The sequence below is a fragment of the Syngnathus acus genome, chromosome 13 (genome assembly GCF_901709675.1).
Source record: "Syngnathus acus chromosome 13, fSynAcu1.2, whole genome shotgun sequence".
Taxonomy (NCBI): domain Eukaryota; kingdom Metazoa; phylum Chordata; class Actinopteri; order Syngnathiformes; family Syngnathidae; genus Syngnathus; species Syngnathus acus.
Window position 1 is genome coordinate 12,064,753 of NC_051098.1, and position 23,578 is coordinate 12,088,330.

The window sequence follows — 23,578 nt, forward strand, 5'->3', positions numbered from 1 at the left end:
GGGGGTGAGCGCACTTGGCAGCTCGGCGAGGTCAAACTTGATATTTAATATTGACACGTTATCTGACAAATGAATTTAACTGTCAGCGCATTAGGGCTGCTTTGTGTGTGACAGCGATGAGAGGAAATTGAGAGGGAGCGAGATCTTGTGTGTCGGATTGTTCAAAAGACATTACGAAGGGATCCGGTGCATGAAACGACGGGAACAAATCATTCCAAATGTAATTGATTCAAAGTTCAACCAGTGGTAGTAAAAGTGAACAAGTGCGAGAAGACGCTCGGCCATGAGTGGGAGTCATTAGTGAGATTAGTCGGACAGACAACCACGTTGACAAGGGGATCAATACGCTATTGTTCGTTCTAAATAGCTGTTTGTCCACCTCATTGATTAAGAGCACAAGAGCAGCAGAGAAAATCAAACAAGCCAATGGCAGCTTGATCCAGGAGCTGTCACCTTCAAAGCCTGAAAAAGAAAATGGCAGTGTGTCGCCACAAGAGGGCGCTGTTCAACAGCACACGACAGACGCTCAACGCTTGACTTTGCAGTCCGGTGTCTGACAGGGTGGACATTTTTGGTTAACGTGCGTTTTTTTTTTTTAATGAGCAATTAGCAACACGGTTCAGCTAGCAAGCTAACTGTGTACTGTTCAACAACGTTTGAATATATTGTCAAATGAATAGTTGACATTTGAGCATTCGTTTCTTTTTAATATGCAGGAATGTTGTATGGGCTCTCATTAGATTGTATATTTGAATTTGATGACTGCCGGTCGTTTGGCAGAGATGAAAATTTCGGAACATAAATGTCTATTTTTACGAGTCGCTAACCCACACGCCGCGCATAGAAACACATGCTCACGCAGCAAAATCCCAGGTTTCAATTAAGTGTCTCCCTGTGCAGCTGTAAAGATGTAATTCACCGCTCGATTTAGAAGCCTCTCAGTGGAGAATTTTTTTTTGGTGCTAATTGATAGAAATTAAGCCATTAATCAAGCCACTAGCCATCACTCAGCCCAGGGAAGATGAATACAAACTTTCATAATAAGCACCTTCCTCATTTTAGCCCTCATTAGCATTAATTTTTAATGTAATTATGCTATTCTTTTACAGTGAGCTCATAAATTACAGCTCTTTTGTTGCTGGCTGGCCTTGTAAAATCCAAAGTAATGCTTTGTAGTCTTGATCTTTAAGGCAATTACTGCCTTCTTTACTCTTTTATCTCTCTGCATTTCCAATAACCTGCTCTCTAATGATTTATCTCTGCCTTCTCCTTTTTTCTCGTTCTCTCTCTCTTGCTACACCAGCGGCCAACTGCCCCGCTGCCACCTCCAAGACCCCCCCCCCCCCCCCCATACGCCCACATGCTCCCCATCTCGGAGTCCAGATGCACGAGGCACCGATACATGACGACTAATTGTTTACTATCTCCTTTAGTTGTTTTCTAGCTTGCGTTTCATTAGCAAATATGACGCCTGGGCAATTTTGCTTAAGAGCCCGCCGTTCTTGCTCTCTCAACCGGTCTCCCGTGGGATTTACCTGTAGGCGAGCGGCTGCTGTTTGCGGGTTAAGTTTAGCGCGGTGATGTGCCGGGAGGCGGAATAGAGGTGCTTTACTCCACAAGGATGTGGCAATAATGTCTGCAGGCTCATTCTGAACTCCTAAACAACAGGCTGCTCCAATTCACATTTTAATACATGACTAGAAACAACAATGCTAACCGTATCACATCCTGTCTATAACACATTTAAGACGCATAACAGTTCTGTATCTCGAAAGCTTCCTCCAATTACTCGCTGCTGCCAAAAAGAAACCAAACCGTCTGTTCAGAACCTCAAGAAGCATCGAGTCGGAAGCGCACAGACCCAAGTTGATTCATTAAAAAGGTGTCCGGTGCGGGCCTTGCTAGGCTAATACTTTTAGAGTGTATTGATTACGGAGAAGCTGACAGCTCCTGATGTTCAAGCCCCTGCAAATGCATCAAGTGGCTAATGAGCAGCTATTAGGGCCATCGATTTGCTGATTTCAATTGATAGCCGGCGGGCCAAAGCTGCATGTCAATATTTGCGTAGCTGATAGCAGCAGCTTCAGGCATTGACGGGAACAGAAACAACGTCAGAGAAAGAAGTTAGAAATGGGAAAGAAGGAGGGTGGAGATTATCAAGAAAGCGCTAATGAATGAATGAATAAGTCAAAATTCACTGTCACTATCAAGTTTTTTTTAAATCAAAATCCTCTAATTTGGCATGGGACAAGAAAATTTTCCAATTAAATATGTTTGCTAGTAAACATCTGCTCTACACTTGAGCCCAATTGTTGATGACAATGCACAAATGGTCAAAAAGTGTCACACAAAATCCTGGATGGTCTTCCTCGAAATTTAGCTGGTGCCCCAGAATTTTGGATTAGCGCTACCCGGTGGCCGTGAGCATTATTCGACCTTGAGAAGCTTATGCGATATATTGATGCAATATTTTACATGCTATCTATTTGGCATCAGGAAATGAAATGCAGCTGATCACTGGATGTCACACACACAAACACACACACACACACACCCTCGTGATAGTGATCTCCCACTCTCCAGTCAATAAAAAAGACGGAATGATGAATTAAAGAGGCAAACAAGCTTCTAATGACAGGATGACACGGCGTTCACGCGCGGCCGTGCTTGCGCTATCTCCTTCCACATCGCGCTCGACTCGACGCTTCCGTCACTCTCTGTCAAGTCGCCGCATCTGCCTTTTTTTACTACATTACAGTCACAGAGGTGAGAGGGCACACACACAATATAATCGCCAATTTCTTCACGTCGGACTCGAACGCTATTGTGCTAAGTGGCAGCGTGGGATGGATAACAGAAACCAGGTGCGCATGAGTGCCAGAGACGATTTCCAGCGCCTGGCCAGCATCAACGACTCGCATAAATCGTTGATGCTTTCACAGACCCGGTGGTGAGATCTTATAGCTCACTTTTTCTATCAGCAGAAAATCCGTGATTACATTTGATTTTTATTTTACCTTTTGCATTAGAATACACTTTGTCAACGTGAGGCGGATTATAACACTTAGGGTGACGGCGCAGCTCCGTTATTCGGCACAGTGTCATTTTAGGGCAATGAGAATATCAAGTCTTGCCCTTTAGCAGAAATAACAAGCAGTTGAAGGGATGAGCCTGACAATTAACTCGGCTGTCGTCCTATGTGTGTGTGTACATGCAAGAAGTGCAGAGGTCGCCGGTATTTTGATCCCTGGTCAGCATCTTTTTTTTTTTTTTTATGAACAAGTGTATCAACCGAGAAACACCAAGCAGCTAATTACTTAATTGGGGAAAGCGCTTCAAAATGAAAATGATGTAATCCGAATCCAGGAAACGAGCTCAGTTTACTAGCAAACATGCGTACGTGACAGTCTTCTTGACATGTAGCCATCGAGCAACTCGCTCACGGTCTAATTGATTCTCTCTTTCATTGGACTGCTTGACAGGGTGAATGTGTGTGTGTGTGTGTGTGTGTGCGTGGTCTGCTACAAAATATATGAGGAAAGGTCACGGCCGAGTACGTGTGTTTCTCAGTAACAATTAATTAGGAAAATGCCCCCAGCCCTCCTCTTTTGACCTCCTTTGTAGACTAATAACCTTCTTACTGTTATATTTGTCCTTTTTTTAAAAATCGTTTGCATATAAGAAATTGATTAATATTTTAAACGATAATGAGACACTATTAAATGTATTTAAATGTTTTCCGCTGGACATCGGCACTTTGCTTATGTCACCGAGAAATACACAATCGCTTCTATGTGACGGCTGATGTGTACCCTGCAGGGAGTTGGAAGGGCTAGGCTGGGTCAGCGCCACCCAGGAGGATGACGCCATTTTGACCTGCAACGCTCTGCGGGTGTGTCGAACTGCTGCAGTCTGGCCACCCGCTTAGACCGCACCGAGCGCCGCTGCCGTGCGCGTGTGTGAGATCATGTCCAGACGTACGCTTGTTCCGCTTTGACACACAAGGGAGGGGGAGGGGGTGGGGGGAGTTTTCCACTTGTAGAGAAGTCAGATCCTTCTTCAGCAGGTCACAGCTCGACAAATAATTTGAAGTTGAGTAAAGCTTTTAAATACACTGCTAACACCACTCATAGCCAAAAAGAATATGGCATGCTGATTAAGTGGTATCGGTGTTATAGTGTCGGTGTCGGCGATAATCTTACGTTTGTTGATCCCGAGAAATGATTTGCCCCAATTATTGGTATGTGTAGGAAATACACAATTGTCCAAACATGTCTTGGCTAAAAAAGAAAAATTAAGATTCATGGTCGAATCGTCATCCTGATTAATTCAACAATTATCAGTGCTTCGCCTTACTTGTCACTCATCAAAAGTTTGCTGAATATACATTGTGCTACTGGTAACGGGTTAATTGATAAGGGTGACCTGGGAAACGATTACCAATCACAGAAGGTTAAAAGGGGGCTGTCAATCACGCCAAACCTGAATGAGTGCGGGACAAGGACTTGAGGAAATCAATTACAAATAACTTCAATGTGTGTGTGTGTGTGCATGTAGTCACACGCAAAGTCATCCCTAAATACAAAATAAAAATTTTTTTGGAGGATAGACTTAAATATCCCCCGCGTGACCATGATGCTGGTCTCATTTTAAAATATTTCCACACACTTGAGGCCCCCCTGTGTCGTTCACACAAAACCGCGTGATCGGCAATCAATCAACTTCAAGCTTTAGTTATCCTTGCGCAAAGCTGAAGTTGACACGCCGACTCGTTTGTTCGAGCGCTGCTGTGTATGTGTGTGTCTGAGTCGCACACAGGTACACAAGGTCACATGGGGTGAGTGGCTGGGATTGGGTTCTCGCTCACATGGCTAGCAGTCACTGGCTCATATAGACCGTCGACATCTATGAGGGAATATAATGAGATGGAATGGGAGGGGTTAGAAGGAAACTTGCATTAATGAAAAGAAAGGGGTGGGGGTCGGGGGGGGATCAATAAAGGCGTAATTGCTTGGTTTATCCCCTTGTAATGAAACAAATTGAGAGGAGACGGAAGGTAAAGAGAAAGCTGGCACCCCAATGGTATTATTTTGTATTTAGTTTTTGTTTTTTTCGGGGAGGGGCTGAGTTTGGGCTTGAGTTGGGGAGGGGAGAGGGGGGGAAAAAAGGTCTTCTCGTGATAATTAAATCTTCTCACACTGATTTTCTGCCAAATTTATTTCCCCGGGGAGCATAACTGTGATTCAATGCTTAGCAGCCTTGCATAACTAATGGTCTCGGTGTGGGGTGGGGTGGGGGGCGAGGGAGGTGCACACCTGAATGAATAGGGAGGAGAGAGGAGCAAATAAAGGCAGCCTGTGGCACTTTTCATCTCCAATCAATCATTATCCCGGCAAGGCACAAATCGAAAGGATGGTTTTATGCACGTTGCGAGCGGACTGTTTTAAAATGGTTCTTTGAAGCAAAAGTGTAATTAATTGCTGGTCTGCTCTCCTTTTTTTTTTTTTTTTTTTTAAATGGCTCCTGCAGTGCATTGTGGGCCTAAAAAAAAAAAGCGAGCTTTAATTCCTGGAACAAATAGAGGTGGTGAAGTGTGGGCTCAATGTTGGTCTGACTGTTGCTGGCATGATTGTGTTGAACACAATAACACAACAAATAAGGCCATTCATCACAAGTAAGGACGGGAGACGGGGCTCACGTCGCCGATCGTTAGCAAATCAATACAAACGGGATTTTCTTACAGCAAAATCACTGAGGGCGGATCTGTGCAGTCATAATTCATATGCGGATCACATATTACCACAATGACATCTTTCAGTGCCGTATGTTATTGTTAATGTGATGAGATGGTGGACAGTTGAAAAAAGAAAAAAAAATACCGTGTTTACTAGCAGTTGAATTTGGTCACTTGTCCTTCGGCGCGCCACGCTGTGGCCTCGGTAATTAAAACATTTAAAGCGCAGCCAGCTCCCCCCCTCCGCCCCGCCCACCCCCTCGCTCACCGGGTGTGATATGGGGGTCACGCGCCTGTAGATTCTAATTTGCGCCCCATTTGTATTCATGACAGGCACGTGCTAAATATTTAACAGCAGCCCGGCAGGAGTTTGTATTGTTCGGCTTTGCGGGGTCAAATAATTTGATTTCAAGGCAGATTACATTAAGCATCAATGTCCAAGCGGGCACTCTCACTTGCCTCTCATTTCCTGTCTTTTATTGCGGCTCAAAACGAAGGCTTTGGATCACACAACAGAATCTTATCCAAGGGATTACTTATTACTTTCAATTAGAAAAGGCACCGCGTCGTTTATTATAAAACACACAAACCGGCCGGCGCTGGATGCGAACGGAAATTTTAGAGTCACAAATTGTTTCGTGTTTGTCCGCTTGAGGAAACGATTTATCCAGCCGACCATTTTTGAAAGCGCTTGCCAACATAATATTTGGTGTTGTGTATTAGGAAGGACAAAAAAAAAAAATCCAGTTTGGGACATTTTCTCTTGCTGGACTCAAAAACGTTAGATGAGAAAATTGGGTCAGGCGAGTTTTCGGTTGTGTCAAACCGAAACGCATTAAGCCTGTGATTGGCTGGCGACCGGTCAGCAGGAACAGGAACACTCAATAGAAAACAAATGGATGGTTATTTATATATAAAGTGATCAAATGAATACTTTGAGACAATTAATATGGAGAAACGTTGCGCGTGTTCACCAAATAAAACATCTCCCGAGTCACGACGATTTTCACGCCATAGTTGACGACCACATGTACGCTTTGAGTCTAGTTCTTCCAAATTGGACAAATGGCGACCCAAAAGAGTGAGAAGTGATTGACAACAGAGCTAGTTAGACAGCGACGAGGCCTTAATGGTTGCTGGGTCGAGCGAGTGGCTACAGCTGAATATTTAATGGGCATATAATTCCTCAACACGCACACACACACGCAGACAAGGACACACCCACCCCGTGACCTGTCCTACACACAAAGTAATTAGGGAAACAGTCCTTTCGTTTAGCTGCCCAAAGAGCAAACGGTAGGTATAGATTCCCCTAATGATGTGGGTTAAAGAGCTATTATACGTCTCATTAAAATATATGATCTCCCAATCTGCTGCTAGTTTGAGGTAACGGGCAGAGAGCGGCACGCGGGGGGCTAAAACATCATCCTTGTTAGGCCCGGTGTCACATAACATATCGACAGAGATCCACTATTCGTCTGCACATATAAAACACGCTTAGTAATTAAAAAAGAAAAAAAATCCAACAAAAATCCTAAATGTTTTTTTATTTATTTTATATTATTATTTTATATGCGTATTTATTATATTTATATACTTATTTTTTTTTATTTTGTGGCTCAAAACAAAAAACTTGAGTCACAGCTGCAACTTAGATGAGAACTTTGTCGATTGTGCGGGCGTACCTAATGATGTGGCCTGTAGATTGCCCCCGAAAGCTTGGCTACCTTCATAACTGCTCGTTGTTAAAACAGTTTGCACAACAAAAAAAAGCGCACAGTGATTGCGCCGCGCTGATGTCAAGTGCGCCTTGTGGGTACGCCAAGTGCAATCTCTTGACTTGAAGGCATGCGGCTAACAAAGGAAACCATCCTCCCCTTCTCATTCTCAGCGCCTTTCATTTCGCACGTTTCCTTTTTCAAGCGCTAGCATCATCTGGCTGCCCTTAACCAGCGAGGCAAACATTTCTTTTAAGTGGAGACTACTTTGTTAACTGATGGCCACGGGGCCAGTTATTGATCCCTTTTCTTTCTCTCACAAAAGCCCTGATGATAACACCCCCCCCCCTCCCTCCCTCCCATCATCTCCTCGCAGCAATGATAGCACGCACATCACAGCGCTGACATGAATCAGATCCGGGTGGTTTCGATTAGCGCTACGCTAACGCGGACCCGCTGCCAGTCTCGAATCTATTTATGAAACGAGGCGTGTAGGAGGTAGCGTTCCGAGCTCTTCCCCTTCCACTCTTAAAAGGTTCCCTTGTTTCGCTCGACTTTAGCGGTGTAAACTTTTCTCGCGGAGTTGACCTCGGAGAGACCCTGCGGGGAATGCGGAGACCCCTGGTGATCTGTTGCTAAACTGCAAGAGTGGCCCACCTCTTCCATCTCGCTGGTGCTGGGAGGAAGGGCAGCGGAGGATACGGTTGGCTGATCGCTACTTGGGTTTGTGTCTAGCGGTGAGTGAGAAGGCCACAGGGAAAGTTCACATCTCGGGAAGGAAGTTAGCCCTTATCACACGGCCTTCCTGGTACATCAGAGAAATATTAGGCAGCATGGGTTGAAGGGCAAACGATGTTTTGTAGTTGGGCTATTACCCGATGAAAGTCGAATCAAAGTCGATTGATCGACAACGACAGTGATAACGATGAGGGATAGTTGCTAGTTTCACTCAATGTACCAGCATAGAAATAAATACTAAAACAAAAAACTAAAAATTAATAAAAATGCAACTCACCATTAGACTACATTAGTTGTATGATTATAGAACTAGGATTTTTGTTTTTGGCACAAAGTCTTAATTTGAAATATCGTTAATCTGATAGCATAACTAACACATCATTATATAAAATATAGCAACATGCTTGTTACAAATGGTGTATCTAAAAAAAAAAAAAAAAAAAAAATCAAACATTACAGGCTAACAATATGAGATGTTTTTTCTTTTCTTTTCAGTGTGTGTGAATATTACAATCCCCAAGCCCTTACTGAAATATTCCACGACTCAAGGACAAGAAAAGGAGGCCCGATTTAATTTTTAGCTGTTCTGTCCCTCGGCTGTCGTTACAGGCAGGAGCCAAACGAGGCAGCAGAGAGAAGGCGAGACAAAACGTTTCGATGTTGATGACACTCAGCTAATGGTGGGATAGAGAAAAGGAGACAAACAACAACAGGGTGTAAAAGAATAGGAGGATGAGGAGAGAAGAATACATCGTAACCAGAGCTGGGGACCAAAGCAAGAGTGCAAGGCTAATTACTTTCTGATGGCCATGGACCATCGTTTCCGGTGGAAGAAAGCCATATCGAGAACCCAGTCCAACCCAGCGGTGCCTGGAAAGCGGACTTTAAACCGATGATGATGATGATGGCTGCACTTTCATTCAGCCAAAAAGGCCAGCTAACTTTAAAGGTCACATTGCCATTCCTCCTCCATGGAAGCACACACAAAATACACAAAGCTACAAGAGTGATTCCAGCGATAGAAAAAAAAAAAAATGAAAACAAAAGAACACCCACACTAGAACAAATTATTCTGCTGCTAAACACACACACAGACAGACACATTCTCATTTCTATGGTGCCCTGGTCAGAACAAGGACCAGCCTCATTATTCTATCGCGGGACTTTTATTATCACCAGCATATCCAGTGGAAATGACTCTTGGCTTTATTTGAATGTCTATCGGGACGTGTGTGTGTGTCAGCGCACGCTTGTGTGTGTATATACGATATCTCCGGCCATTGGGGAGCTTCATGCTGGCAGCAAAATCTGGCTGTAGTGTAAAGTATGTATATTTCCTTTGCATTTAATGCAAATGAAGTAAGTCCACAAATAAACAGACATATGTACGTTCATAGCCAGCTCAGTGGCCTAGTGGTAGAGTGTCCGCCCAGAGACTGGAAGGTTGTGGGTTCAAACCCCGGCCGGGTCATACCAAAGACTATAAAAATGGGACCCATTGCCTCCCTCCTTGGCACTCAGCATTAAGGGTTGGAATTGGGGGGTTAGATCACCAACTGATTCCCGAGCGCGGCACCGCTGCTGCTCACTGCTCCCCTCTCCCCCAGGGGATGGATTAAAATCACATGGGGATGGGTTAAATGCAGAGGACAAATTTCACCACACCCAGGTGTGTGTGTGACGATCATTGGGACTTTAATCTTTAATCTTAATCTTAATTACAGTCGATGGTGTGTAAAAAGTAAACAGAAAAGAGCGATTGATAAGAAACTTTAACACTCATTGAAGTTATGAGCTGTCAAAGAAAAACGTCAACAATAATCTTAATAATGAAATGAACTGGTATGAAATATATATATATATATATATATATATTTCATAAAAAAATACAATGTAACAAATTGAACCATTTGATATTTTTGCTTGAGTTCAATTAACATATTTTTTTAGGATTTGGGTCATTGATGTTTCAAATCAATCAAACTTAAATTATGTTTTTTTCTTTATAAATGTATGATGCACACGCTCACACAACACTCACCTATATCCAGCTTTTTTCGGGTCTCCTGCTCTTGCCTGGCTATTTTGGCCTTAAGAACTTCATCTGTTTTGGCTAAAAAAAAAAAAAAAGAGGAAAAGACATGGTTAATGAATATAATGATATAAATTGTAATGCAGAAACAAAGTTACACGTTTAGTCTGAAGTTGAACATGATGTGCTGAAAACAGTATGCAGGAATCACAAAGCAGTAAATGAAAACACGATACAAAACGAATCTTGATTTCTCGCAGGCAGGAAGTAGTTTCCCCTGCAAAAAGTCAAAGATAGCCACCCTGCCTCTCTCTCTCTCTCTCTCTCCCTTGCAGCTCTTTATCTCGTTGGCATAATGAAATGCTTAAAAGCAAGCCGGGCGGCCGGGCGGGAGTAAACACTCGTCAAGCATCTCTTTTCATACCTCTGCCTAAATAAAAAATAATCAAAATGTTAAGCAACGTTAAAAAAAAAAAAAAAACACACAATGTGCCGTGTGGCAGGACTATCAATACGGCCTGTGAATTAATTACATTTCCGTCGTGCACTACATCATTTATTTTGCGGGCGGCGAGGCCTCGATGGAGCCATTCGCCTTTATTGCGATTTCGCCGCTTGATGAGTGAGTTATGTAAAATTGAGTCTCCAATATCATTACACTTAATGAGTTTAAACTTTCAGCGAGGGAAAAAAGTAGGCTGCAGTGTTGTTGTTTTTTTAGGTGAGGTGAACGCAATATGAGAGTGGGAGGAGAGCGCAGGGAAAGTGTGTGCGCGCTATAGGAGGGCACAACTGTGGGAGTCTGACGGCAGATTGTTGCAGGGAGTGTACTTCGTTTGAAATGCCTCATTGGAAGTGACTGACTCTATGAGCTGCCAAGCAAAACTGTTACATAAAATACATAAACAGTGTTTATATTGTGTGTGTCTGCGCGCGCGTGTGTGAGGCCACAGGGTGAGCTCGACTGCGCCGCCGGTTTTGTTCGCTAATTGGCGTAGACAAAGAAGCCGTCACACGGCTGTTACGGCTGGTTAAGTCTGGAGGTTACGCATCTTTACTGACAATGACTCGACATGGATGAGTGAACCCTCGCCTACCTCCCTCTGCGTGTGTGTGTGTGTAACATTGCGCGCGTGTTATTGGATCCGTTTAACTCGACGCTAAAAGTCCCAATTTAAAAAGCCGAAGGTTCGGGTCAAAAAGCAAACCGGGAAATTCAGCATTTTGTCAGTTTATAATTACATTGGAAGCGCTATGGTCAAACGTGATCCAATATATCATTTTGTACAATTTGGTAGGGGGAAAAAAACGATAAAAAATATAATTTTAATTTAAATTACTTTTTCATACCTCATTAAAATGAATGAAAATGTTAATAGTCCATTCCAGTTCCAAATTTCTTTAACTTTTTTTCACACTCTATAAAAACAAAATGTGGAGAATTAAAGTTTGGGCATCATGACGTCATACTTTGGCGCCTATTGCCATTGTGCTATTTCTGGTGTGTGCACTTTGGCCACCAGGGGGCAGTATAATCCTTACATTCAAATTGAATGAAGAGTTTCACAACTACTGTGACTGATTCAGTGAGTAGTAACAGTCAAATAATTTAGAGCCAGAACTTTAGCTTTTAAAATCGAACTTGTTGCTGACTATTTGTCATAAAAATCATACTTAATATAAAAAGTTAGAGAATCCCTGGTATAACAAATGGCTTTAAACTAACTAGCAGCTTAGCAAGGGGGGAGTGATGTAGCACTATTTGGCATTTTTGCTCAACCCTGTGCGTGCTCTCATTGCAGCCAAGAATTTATTTAGCATGCCCAGTTGTGTGTTTGTGCGAGGACACCTGTGTAGGTGTGTGCGTGCGTTGCTTTGCTCGGGGCTACAGGGAAGGCAGGAAAGAGACAGTGAGGTGTGATGTGGGTGAAAAAGGGAGGGAAAAGGGTCCGGAGACACAAGCGGATAGATGGCAGCCGTGTAGGAGAAAGGAAATACTGACAGCTTGAGGGGGGGGACAACCAAACAAGCGAGCGTGAAAAGGCTCGTGAACAACATCAGGGGGGAGGAGGGGGGGCTGATTTGACGCCTCTTTAGCGTTGTTTATCCTCCACCTCCATCCCTTTGCCAAAAGCGTCTCTTATCCTCTCCTCCTTCTGTTTTTTGCCATCTACCAAGCCCTCCCCGCGTTCGCGCCGTTTCTTGCTCGTCTCTCCAGTACACCGAGCCTTGGGGCGATAGCAGCAAATCAAACTGTTTATCCATCTCTCATCAGCGCAAAACGCCTCGCGGGGCCCCCCGGCCCCCTCAAAACAATGGAAGCGAGGGCCGAGCGCAGAGCCAGGGATGTCGTTTAATGACATCAACAGGGGCGCTTCTTGAAAAGACGAGCTGCAAAACATACAGGGGCAAAAGTATTGGGACACCTCTGATTTGATTAACTTGGGGTTGGGCTAGACCTCTCACAGAGGAAGCCAATTAAAAAAAAAAAAAAGAAAGATGACCAATCATGGCTCACCAAATGTGAACATGACAGCAAAATGCAATCCAATTTGTACGGTTGCAAAAGACACAAATGTTAATTCCATAAAAATATCTTTCGTAGCCGCTTTCGTGGCTCCAGTCCAATATTGAATAACAGCACGATGGACTTTTATTAAAGCGGGTAATAAAGGCTCTTTCACTTCATTTAGTCTGCGTTCCATCTTGGCCGTGTGAAAGGGGCGGAGCGCGTCCCGATTACGAGTGTAATTGCAGCTCGGGGGAATCCCCCGCAATGGCTGCCAGAAGATGTTTCACGTGAAAGGGGAGGAAGAAAGTGAGGCAGGTTGCCATGTATTTCTTTTCACTTCCTCCGTCGCTTCTTTTTCCTCTTGGCAGGATTAGCGGGGTCTCGTTAGAGGGGGAAATGTAATAACGCTCCCACCAGGTGGAACGGGGCCATTATGAGCCGGGAGATGGATGGGCCGTGTAAGGCCGGCGGGGGCCACGCGGCCCGCTCACAATTTCGATTCAATAAACTGGCAAAGCAAGAGCCGCAATCTGATTTATCTCTTTATACGCTGCCAATGTTCGCTTGCTCCGACGCTGATTCCCTATTACGGAACGGTGAAGGACTATTCATTGGACGTGTGGAGCGGCGGTCGCGGGGGCTTGTCGGGGGACCACGGCAAAACAGACACAGCAGAGGGTTAATGCGTTTACGCGCGGATAAACAATTAAATCTAAAGCTGAGGTGAGTTATGGAGTTATTAAGGGCGGATAAGGGAAGGCGAGTGCGCTTGTTGCTTGGGCCTTAGGCGAGGTGCTCTACATATGTAGCGCGCGGACTACAAGTGAGAATAGATATTACATTATAGAGTTTGAAAGAGCAGCATCCAGCCCACGTTTTGTAGCGAGTCGATACCACGTGGAAAAAAAAAAAAAAAGCAGCCGGCTGAGGTCAGCGCAACTGTTATTCACTTAGCTCGTATGCGTGTAAATGCGAGAGGGCACGTGTTGGCGGGCAACATATCCCGTTTGACTACGGGCGGGAGTCGATGGCCGCCGCCAATCAAAACGAGGAGGAGATAAAACAGCCTCACGGCCGACGACAAATAGAATATTAGAGACCGCGCGCCGTCATCGGGAAAATGTCCCTTCCAATCAAGCCGGATCGGCACGCGAGCTGAAGACCAGAAAACGAGAATGGCGGGAAAGAGGAGGTGATGAATTAATTGATTCATAACCGGCAGACACGCAACAAAAACGGCAGAAGTTGTTTCTAATTTCAAAGAATATGTTGCTAATCGGTTTGTAAAAGAGTTTCAGATCCTAAGGTGGCAACATAATATTCAATTGTACACGACAGGATGAAAACAAACACCAACCTCCTCCCAAAAAAGGCCAATTATTCTCTTCATTATCATTAAATATATTTTCTGTCTTCTCATTTGACCTCATGCTGATCATTTACAGATGCTCATAATGTTTTTCGCATCCATGCAGCAGGTCCACAGCAGCTGCATTTGACCTCAGGGAGAAGCACTACCCAATTCAGCCACTAGGTGGCGCAGCGCGCAGGCAACATGAGTGGGAGGCCTTTCCTTTTCAAATGTGTGTTTGCATGTGTTCATCACGTGGCTGTAAAAAGACAATAGTCCACAGGAGATGTCACACATGAGTCCGGATTGAACGCCTCACATATAAAGAGATCAATTAGAGCTGCTGCTGAATGTTTTCGTGGAGGAATGAAGCAAAGGCGGAAAAGCGGGCTGACACGCTGACCTCCGCGCTGAACTTGCCAACATCTGACTGCCAGAAGAGCTTTGGAGTAACATTTTAAAAGAACATTTTGAACGTTTCCATTTGTATCCGTCAAACTAATTGAAATAGAACAAACAGGGCCATACAAATTAAACCAGAAAGGAAGTCATTCGCATAATTTGCATGTAGCCAATGTATTTATGAATATCTGATGTTCTGCTTACCTAATATTATTAATATTTTTATTAACATAACTTATTTTTGCTTGTCATTAATGTGATGGCATAATCTACTAACTCGTTTTTAACTCTGTCAACGTTTTTTTTAAGGATTTTTTGCTTTGACATTTTGAATTTTTGAGTTATTCTATGAAGCATTTCATTTTGCATGGTTTGCTACTAAACGAACATTTGAGGAGCTCCCGCAAAGTGCAGGTACAGTACGTCATTTTTTTCTCACCCCATCATGAATAACTTTGTGGGTGATTTGATCCTATGTTCTTCTAAGAAGAACACAACACTTGTGTCAAGGCCATTTCCTCCCTTCAGGTGCAACCTTGACCTTTAGGAGGTGTGAGGTTGTGAGCAGGTATCATGAGATCAATAAATTTTGCAACGGGGCACTTCGTGGGTGGGTGTGTGTTTCAGGTCCGGGACTTGCATCTGACCTTTGGACCGGAGCAGTGGCCCGTAACTCGCTCAGCCGGGGCCGGTGAGGACACAACGGACGGGAAAATGGGGAGGGAGTTTCAGAGGCCTCCGGCGGTCAGAGCGAGATCAGAAAGGGATCTTACTCGGGAGGACTGCGTAGCGCCACGGGCTGCGCGTCCACTAACAAGAGGTCCGTCCATCTGCGCGTGCAACAGAACACGAAGCTGCCTAAGGGGAACGTAAAACCCACAACAAAGCATCTACGATATAGCCGCCAGGTCAAAGTTCAAGTATGAAAATAGCATGTGTAAATTTCAATAGCCTCTGCACGGATCTTAAAACATTACATTACGTTGTGCGTCTTCTAATTGGCTTGTGTACGCCTTTAAGACACGGCGGGCTGAAGTTCTGCGAGGAGAACTTTGTCAGAGATGAGTGGCTAAGTGCACATCGCAGGTCTTGAGAGGGCAATCAGAGCAAATCCATAATGCAGGGATCACTCTGTGAAATATTAAAGCATCCCGCGGCCTGCCAATGACATCTCACCCTCGACTTCAACCCCGTCATGTTTCCGCACGCTACTTCCTCTTTGTTATGCCTCCGATTTTTTTTCCCCTTCCTTCTCATCTCATTCACGTCCTTCAAATCTTTGCTTTTCTTTTCATTCTTGGCATCTGGTGGACTTGGCTTTTTGTCTTTTCCTACCACCCTTTGGACTGTGGGACGATATTAAAAGGTACACGGAAAATATTTGGCTAATCATGCTAGGTCGGGCTACCTGTTTGAAGAACGAGACAAACATCAACATCCAATTGCCAAATACTTGAGTAAATTCAAATTAAACAACTTTTATGCAGGCTTCCCCAAAATCATCAATAATAGATTTATATTTCTGTAACTCAGTAATATAAAAAAAAGTATTCACAGCAATTTTGGTGCAAAAATATGCATGTGTGTGAGCCCGTGTGTGTGTCCACTTATTTTAGGGTGAGCGCACTTGATTACGCTGTTGAATGGTGGAGAATAAAACTCACCCCCTCCCACCCCGGCCGAAAGCCTGTTGGATTCCATTGTGACGGCGCAGCGCTGAGTATGTGTCTTGTGTGTGCGGGCGGCACTGCGAGTGTTGGGGGGGTAGCTAAGACCATCAAAACCCCCGCCGCACATGAAAGGTAGACTGGAGCGGCTAATCGCCATAATGACACAAGGAGACTACGAAAGGGTCGGCCACTTAGAAGAAGAGAAAAGCGAGGAGAGGTTCTGGCTGTGTCAATGGGGCTTGGCTCCACTGACCACATTACAGGAACAAACACGCAGTGCCACAGCAGAGCCACAGGCTTGGTGGTCTGACTGCTCTTTTTTTTTTTTTTTGCTGTGGAAGGCTCAGTGTGCATGCATTGTAGTCTTTTTTTGGGTGGGCGGGACTTGAAAACGCTATTAAAAGATTGGAAGCAGAAAAAAAAATTCAGATCTCCACCAAGGCTTGGAAATTCAAAAGTGAACAGTGAAGTTGGGATTGAGTCTCTGGGGTCAATTTTTAATTGTCAGAGTAAAATGTTAATATAATAGCAATGCATTGAGAGCGAGAGAGAGAGAGAGAGAGAGAGAGAGAGAGAGAGAGAGAGAGAGAGAGAGAGAAATGACAGGCCCCCTCCCGAGCTCGTGAGAAGACAACCGTAACATCGCCCCCCTTCTTGTCCCTTAATTCTTATTTTCATGGCTTTGCTTAAAATATTGATAATCAATTAGCACCACGTCTGTTTTGTTACAAGAATGGCTGTTGCGCTCTATCACTCTGTCAGGGCCAATTGGCCGCTTATTCAAAGTTCATCTTTTTCCTCGGCGGCTCTGCGCCTTTGGAGGAGTCATTACGTGTCGAACATAGCCTGAGGTGCAATCACCTATTCTCTTTCATTACCGGCGAGATGGAGAAGGTGAGAGAGATTATTAGAACTTTGGAATGATCACAAAGCTCCACGCCGCCTGTCAGATCCCCCCTACGTGTAATTCATCTGGCCTCGCTCAGCCAGCACCCCCCCCTCCTCCCCCTCTCTCAGCCAGGGGTTTGGCCACAGACATTATTCATGAACATCTGCAGCGCGCTGAATATTCGGCAGCTTTCGCCCTGATGAAAAGGGAGCTGCCCCCCTTTAGACTGGAAAATTAACATGCCGGCGTGGCGATTATGGACGTTTCATTTCAAGCCCCGGCTTTGACACGCCGAGACCGACCACTGATGGCTCGGACTGGGTCCGGGAACTCTCTCATTGAAATAGCATGCGAGAACCTTTTGGGTGTGTCGTCAATTAGAGGCAGGGGGGTGGGGGAAAAAGTCAAGTGCGAAAATCATTCCTCAAAGATGGATGCCCAACCTGTGGCGAGAGCCAAAAATGTCTCATTCCACCCCCTTCACCTGCGTCTTTGATTTTCTCCTGCTTGTCTCTCCACATGAAAATGCCGGCAGATAATGGAGGCTATTCCTCTCTCGCACGGCGAGGAGCACAACTGGAGTCCAGCCAAGCGTCCTGTCCCTCTCCCTCCCTCCTTCCCGTCCGTCCGTCGACGAGATGTGCTCTCACCCAGTGGTGCTTCTGTAACCGTGCCAAGCCTCGGAGAGAAATTGGTTGAAACACAACAGGGCAGCCTTTTTACCTCTAGAAGGTAAAAAGTGTTTGCTCCACATCCTTTGGCCTAATATTTGAGCCAAAAGCAAAAGTTTGTACTGACAAAAGAATTTTCATGCACTGTAGATTCATTGCGTGCCAAGATCTTGGATTGATAATGGGAGCGTTTGGACAACCTCTACAAAGTCCTCTACAAAGACTCTCTCAAAGTGTGCACTCTCATTTTTCCACAACCATTTTTCCAATATTGGAGTCATATGAATCCAGGCGGCCACTAATGTAAAATAAACAAACAAACAAACAAACAAACAAACAAACAAACAAATAAATAAATAAATAAATAAATAAATAAATAAATCGGGGTCATATGAATCCAGGCGGCCGCTAATGTAAAATAAATAAATAAATAAATAAATAAAACTATTGGGGTCATAAGAATCAAGGTGGCCATTAATGTAAAATAAATAAATAAATAAAACTATTGGGGTCATAAGAATCAAGGTGGCCATTAATGTAAAATAAATAAATAAATATATAAATGAATGAATAAATAAATAAAACTATTGTTGTCATGTGAATCCAGGCAGCTATCAATGTAAATAAATGAATAAATAAATAAATAAATAACTTGGTGCCACATAGTAGTTAAAGCTTGACGCTCAGCTAAAGAGAAGCGATGAAAGAAACGCAAGAAATATAAGTGGACCCGATAGACAAAAGAAATCAGCTTTCATTGCCTCTAAGAAGAAGGAACACTTGGAGGCTTCTGTTCTGACAAGGCTGGAGCAGGACTTTGCGCTGCCCCTCACTGACTGTAAACGGGCGGAGCAAGTTTACACCGGCTACGGGATCCCAAATGAGATCTGGCAGCTTTGTCAGCGAGTTTGAGGAGCTCAGCGGCGGGGCGGGAACGACGTCGACGGCCTCGCTTTTATCTCTAAATCGAAAGGCGAGCTCCCGTGAATGCTCCGCAGTTAAGGAAAAAGAGGAGCGTGGTTGCAGAAAGACTTGTCAAAATAGAACAAAGCGAGACACACAAAAAAAAAGGTCAAAAGTGGAGGGAAGGGGAGATGGACGCAGAAGGAACATGCCAGAAGATGTTAGGCCTCTGCACCCCGACATTCAGTCCGTGAAATAAAGTAGAGCTGCTTTGGAAGTTTCTCCAAGATTTTTTGTTTTTTAAACAAAAAATTTCTAAACCGTCAACTATAAGTAAGCGTCAAAAAAGAAAGCCTGTTAGCATCAACTTAGCCTGATAGATTTTCCTCACGAGCGTAAAAGCAATGAAAATAACATTCCGTCCATTTCGGCAACTCTTTTTTTTTTCCCCGTCGCAACTGAGCTATAAATGTATCCCAAACTTTTCCTCCATAGAGCAGAAAAAAGGGGAAACGGAGATTGCAACGTGTTGTGCGGAGGGATTGTAAGAATAAAAGAAGCCTTAGTGGTATAATATCACGGTTGAATCCCCTTGATCCCTTCTACCTCGTTCCGCTCGCGTCGTCGTATTTTCTTTTTTCAATTTACAGGATTTGTTTGTGTGTGTGCGACAGCGAGGAGGATGAGGTATAAAATTTATCTTTATCCCGGTTTTGTTGCGTTTGCTCCTCCTTGACAATGCGCGGCGGTAATTAGTCGGCCGGTTTGGTTCCAAGCTTTTTCGCCGAGTGCCCCCATTTGCCAACTTTCGCCTTTTGTTCTTGCCACACAATGCCGCCCACTCGCCCGCGGTGTCCTTCTCCCTCGCTCCCTTCTCTTCCGTGCTCACACCCACACAGGGCGTGAAACAATCTAGCCAAAATGCGCTTCCATTTAAAACCCCATTACCGAGTCCCTGTTGTTTTGTTCCGCGCAATTAAAAAAAAAAAAAAAAAAAAAAAAAAAAACTGAAAACGGGCCTCTTCATCAGAACGCTTCTGTGGTTCCGAGGAGTTACTGTGAGCTGGCCGGCTCGGCTCCGCCTAATTCTTCAGGTTTTGTTTACATATAGGCTTAGACTGGTCCCATTTCAAAGGGCTCAGTGCCATGCTTCATCCTTAAGCCCAGATAATACCGGCGAGTAACTTCAGCCAAATTGAAATAAAGATATTGTACATAGACATGCTTGAAGCTAGTGTGAACGAGTGTTTGCGATATTACCTCACAAAGTACTGACAGACTTTAAGAGGGTTAAAAACTTGGAACGAGACTTTTTTTTAAGAGGGGGGGGCTCTAAAAGAGTGTCAGGTGGTAATTTCAGACTCTGGACTTCTGGGCAAGGGTGCACGGCCTGGGCCATACAGGAAGGGTCTCATTTCAAAAGAGAGCAAATAAATGAGAGACAACGGCGAGTGGTGACCACAAGGTCACTAATGGTTGAGGTGTTCCTTTCCCGAGTTGAGTAATGACGCATCAACATTGTTCAAAAGGTTCAGGCTACTACAATTTGAGTGTAAGTGTTTTTTTTTCTTCTTTACAAAAACAAGACAACCGCCAAAATCAACCCACCAATTTTCACCCCAAAAGCTGTGCTGCTAGCATATCTTGAATATTCTATTGCTCCAAAGTCGATGTAAAATGACAATAATAATCAAATAAATAACTAAATAAATGACATACCACTGAAAAGAATGTCAACCAAATTTGAATGATTAAAATATATCAAAGACTTCCTATTCTGTGGACAGCAAAAATAATTGAGGCTAACTCAACAGCGCTAATACCCACAACTGTTCCATCCCCAATCAGGACCGCAACTTCAAATATTTAGCCGCCATACTCACTTATTCACTAAACATGCACCGACAGGTGAGCTAGTCGCCCATGTCGCAAATTGAAGAGGAGGTTGAGGCGGGCTCAGCCATCAAATGACAGGTGCTCCAAGGAGGAGGCTCTGGACAGCTCTATAATTCACTCCGGTCAAGACATTTAGGAGACACAATGGCTTCAAAGTGCGCTCGCGTGCCTGAAAATGAACACACTCCATATAAAGTAGCTAATGTCACTCGACTAAATCATAAAGGTGGTTGGAAAAGCAAAGCATCCTCCTCAACTGATAATGTCCATTCTAACCTCCCCCACCCAATGAAACAACATATTGTCTGTATTGATCTCTATTTAAAGCCCTCCAATAATAAAACTGGGGCCTCAACCAAAAAGAGGCTTAGACCCGCTAATTGAGTCTGTGCTGAAAGGAAGCCATTGATCAGGAGCATTATGGGGAAATTAAACAGCACCGCCAAAAGTGGATCAAAGTCAATGAAGGCCCAATGCGGGCCTGGGGAGGAAACAGATACGCAACCCTTGACACACACAGTGTAACATGCAGTTTATTTTAAAAACACTTGTAGAAACTTGCTTACTAAAAAAATAGATATCGTAATAAAAAAAAAAAAAAAAGTATCATCTTGCTGAGGACCTGTGGATGAGACCCACTGGGGGAATGAATAAAGCAATGGGGCCCTGTCTGGTTCATCTATTGGTGCCGTGAGACCATCATAATCTGGTCCCTTGCCCCCTTCCCGCCCCGTTCCATCCCACCGGCCTCACCGGTGGGCCCTCAAGGCTCCCTGCCTTCTGCTGGGGGGCTTCTTTGTGTCTAATTACCAGCCGGCGAAATGATACATAGGGCACAAACACATGAATCAAGAGCTTTTTCTAAAAATCACAACTAATTTATAATTAGTAATTTAAGCCAATTCACGGAAATAAAAAAATCTCCCTTGGTCTTTGCTTTTATGATTTAATTTTGACATTTTTATACAACACATTTATACAATCATAATAAATAATCAAATTAATTAATAAAATATATTTATGATTGATTTTATTTATTTAAATGTTATGTCTAATTAATCAAATTTAATCAGCAGACAAACAATATTTAAAAATGACTGATTATCCCAAGAGTAAAAACGCAAAGAAATAAAATTGTCTTAAGACCAAATATGGCTATGCTGAAAACACTCCAAAGGAAAGATGCAACTGTTGCACTCCTGTGAACTTCAACGAAGCGAGTTGTTGGAGGAAGCGCGATAGCCACAAACACCCGCCTATATCCACTTAAAACAAAGTTATCGACATCAACTCCACATTGTGGCCCAATCTACTTACACAAGCAAATCCAAAGCTTACATTACACTGAAATAAGCGGCGGATATTGGCAGAATGGGTTTACCCTCGCATTGTTCTAACTGGGCTTTTCTGAGGGAATTTTCCGGCCTCGGATTGTTTCAAAAAAGACAACAAAAAAAGTAGTTGTTGGCCTCCATCTCGAGGAGGACTTGGCCAGGATTGGAGGGGGTGTTAAGATGATTTGTGGGCCCTTTCTCCTATCGGATCATCTAAAATGTGAGCGATTACACCGGTAATCGTCCGCAAGCCGACGCTGGCACAGTCTGCCTCGGGGAGATAAAGGGCGAGCGACAAGAGTTGAGAACCAAGAGAATGAGACCTGAGAGAGACAACGGGAGGAAGGTGGCAGATTATCACACGCCGGGACGAGCTTGTACGGCTTTTCTCCGTCACGTACATTGTTTCTACGGGGAGACGGACGTTGTTTGTTGCGGGCCAAACAAATAGCCGACACCGCCTCATCAAAGCTCGGGATTGGCAGCCAAGTGTGGCTGTTGACAACAACCAAGCTGGTGAAAGAAGAGAAGAGCAGAGAGAGGAAGGAAAACAGGAAGACAAGAGAAATCCCTGCTGTAATTCCCCAAACTGTAATCCACTGGCTTTAATGGTCTGTGTGTGTGTGTGTGTGTGTGTGTGTGTGTGTGTGTGTGTGTGTGTGTGTGTGTGGGGATTACACATTTATCATCAATGCTCATTCCGGTTCTGCGTGTGTGTGTGTGTGTGTGTAGGAGCCCCGACAATGCTAGTTGAGGGATTTAAACTGCCGTTCGCTATCACACAACCGCACAATTGAAAATAATGACAACGGTCTATTCGCTCCAGCTGATCTTCAAGATCAAGTCCTGGTGCGGAGACAAACTCGCGCTTGGCCGACAGCCAGCATCCTTCCTGTTGGTCACAGTGACACTCTATTATGGAGGGGTCAGAGGTCATACCTGGCGAGATGTGGGGGGGGGGGGGACGGACGGGGGGGGGGGGGGAAACCCAGTTTTAGAGCATATTAGGGATTGGAAGGTCTGTCAGATTACATCTATTGGCTCTCGTGAGGTTGTGCGGGTGTACCTAATCAAGTGTCCAGTGAGTCTATTAAAAATATATATTACTTCAAGAAGTAGGGGGACATTGTGGTTATTTTTTTTCATCCAACGGGCCATTTTAATATGTACTTGAAGAGTAATTGTAATTGCCTTTGATGCAAGTGTCCAGATTGATGAAAAATGGCTTCTTGTAAGCGAGGCACAATATGGTACGACATGTGTGCTACAGATGTAGTAGCTCTGAAAAATCATAGCGTGTGTGTGTGTGTGTGGATGTGTGTGAGTGTATATAAGAGAGAGAAAGAGTACCTGAAGAATGCAAATATATGAGCAGGAGAAAGAAGGGGGAAATTAAATGAACATTAATTCTGCTGTCTCGGCACACAACGAGATGAAAGAGCGGCCGTGCACTTTCTCCTATTTATACGTACCTCCTGGATGAAAGTTTGCGGATGGAGTTAGAGGCCAAACGCTTGCTTCATTAATAAAGCCGAATCGGCAATTTGAGCCAACTGGGGACATTTAAGTGAGGAGGATTTTGGCTGACTCCAAAATCAAAGATTGGTGTTTAAAAGTACTTGTGTAAGATAAGACTTCACTTTTTACCAGCTGCCTCAAGGAAGAACAAGATGGAAAGGACAAAAACATGAACAAGGGGTAAGAAAAAAAAATGGAACAGTGTGCCCA

General features: G+C 44.1%; 1 protein-coding gene across 2 annotated transcripts in view; it reads right to left on the reverse strand.

Moving 5' to 3' along the window:
• Nucleotides 1-23,578, reverse strand: part of rsrc1 (arginine/serine-rich coiled-coil 1) — a 69,552-nt gene that overhangs the window by 3,471 nt on the left and 42,503 nt on the right. For both annotated transcript variants that reach the window (XM_037268072.1, XM_037268069.1), the window contains exon 7: nucleotides 10,232-10,303. In XM_037268072.1, the coding sequence (XP_037123967.1) occupies nucleotides 10,232-10,303 (72 nt within the window). The remainder of the gene's footprint in view (nucleotides 1-10,231; nucleotides 10,304-23,578) is intronic.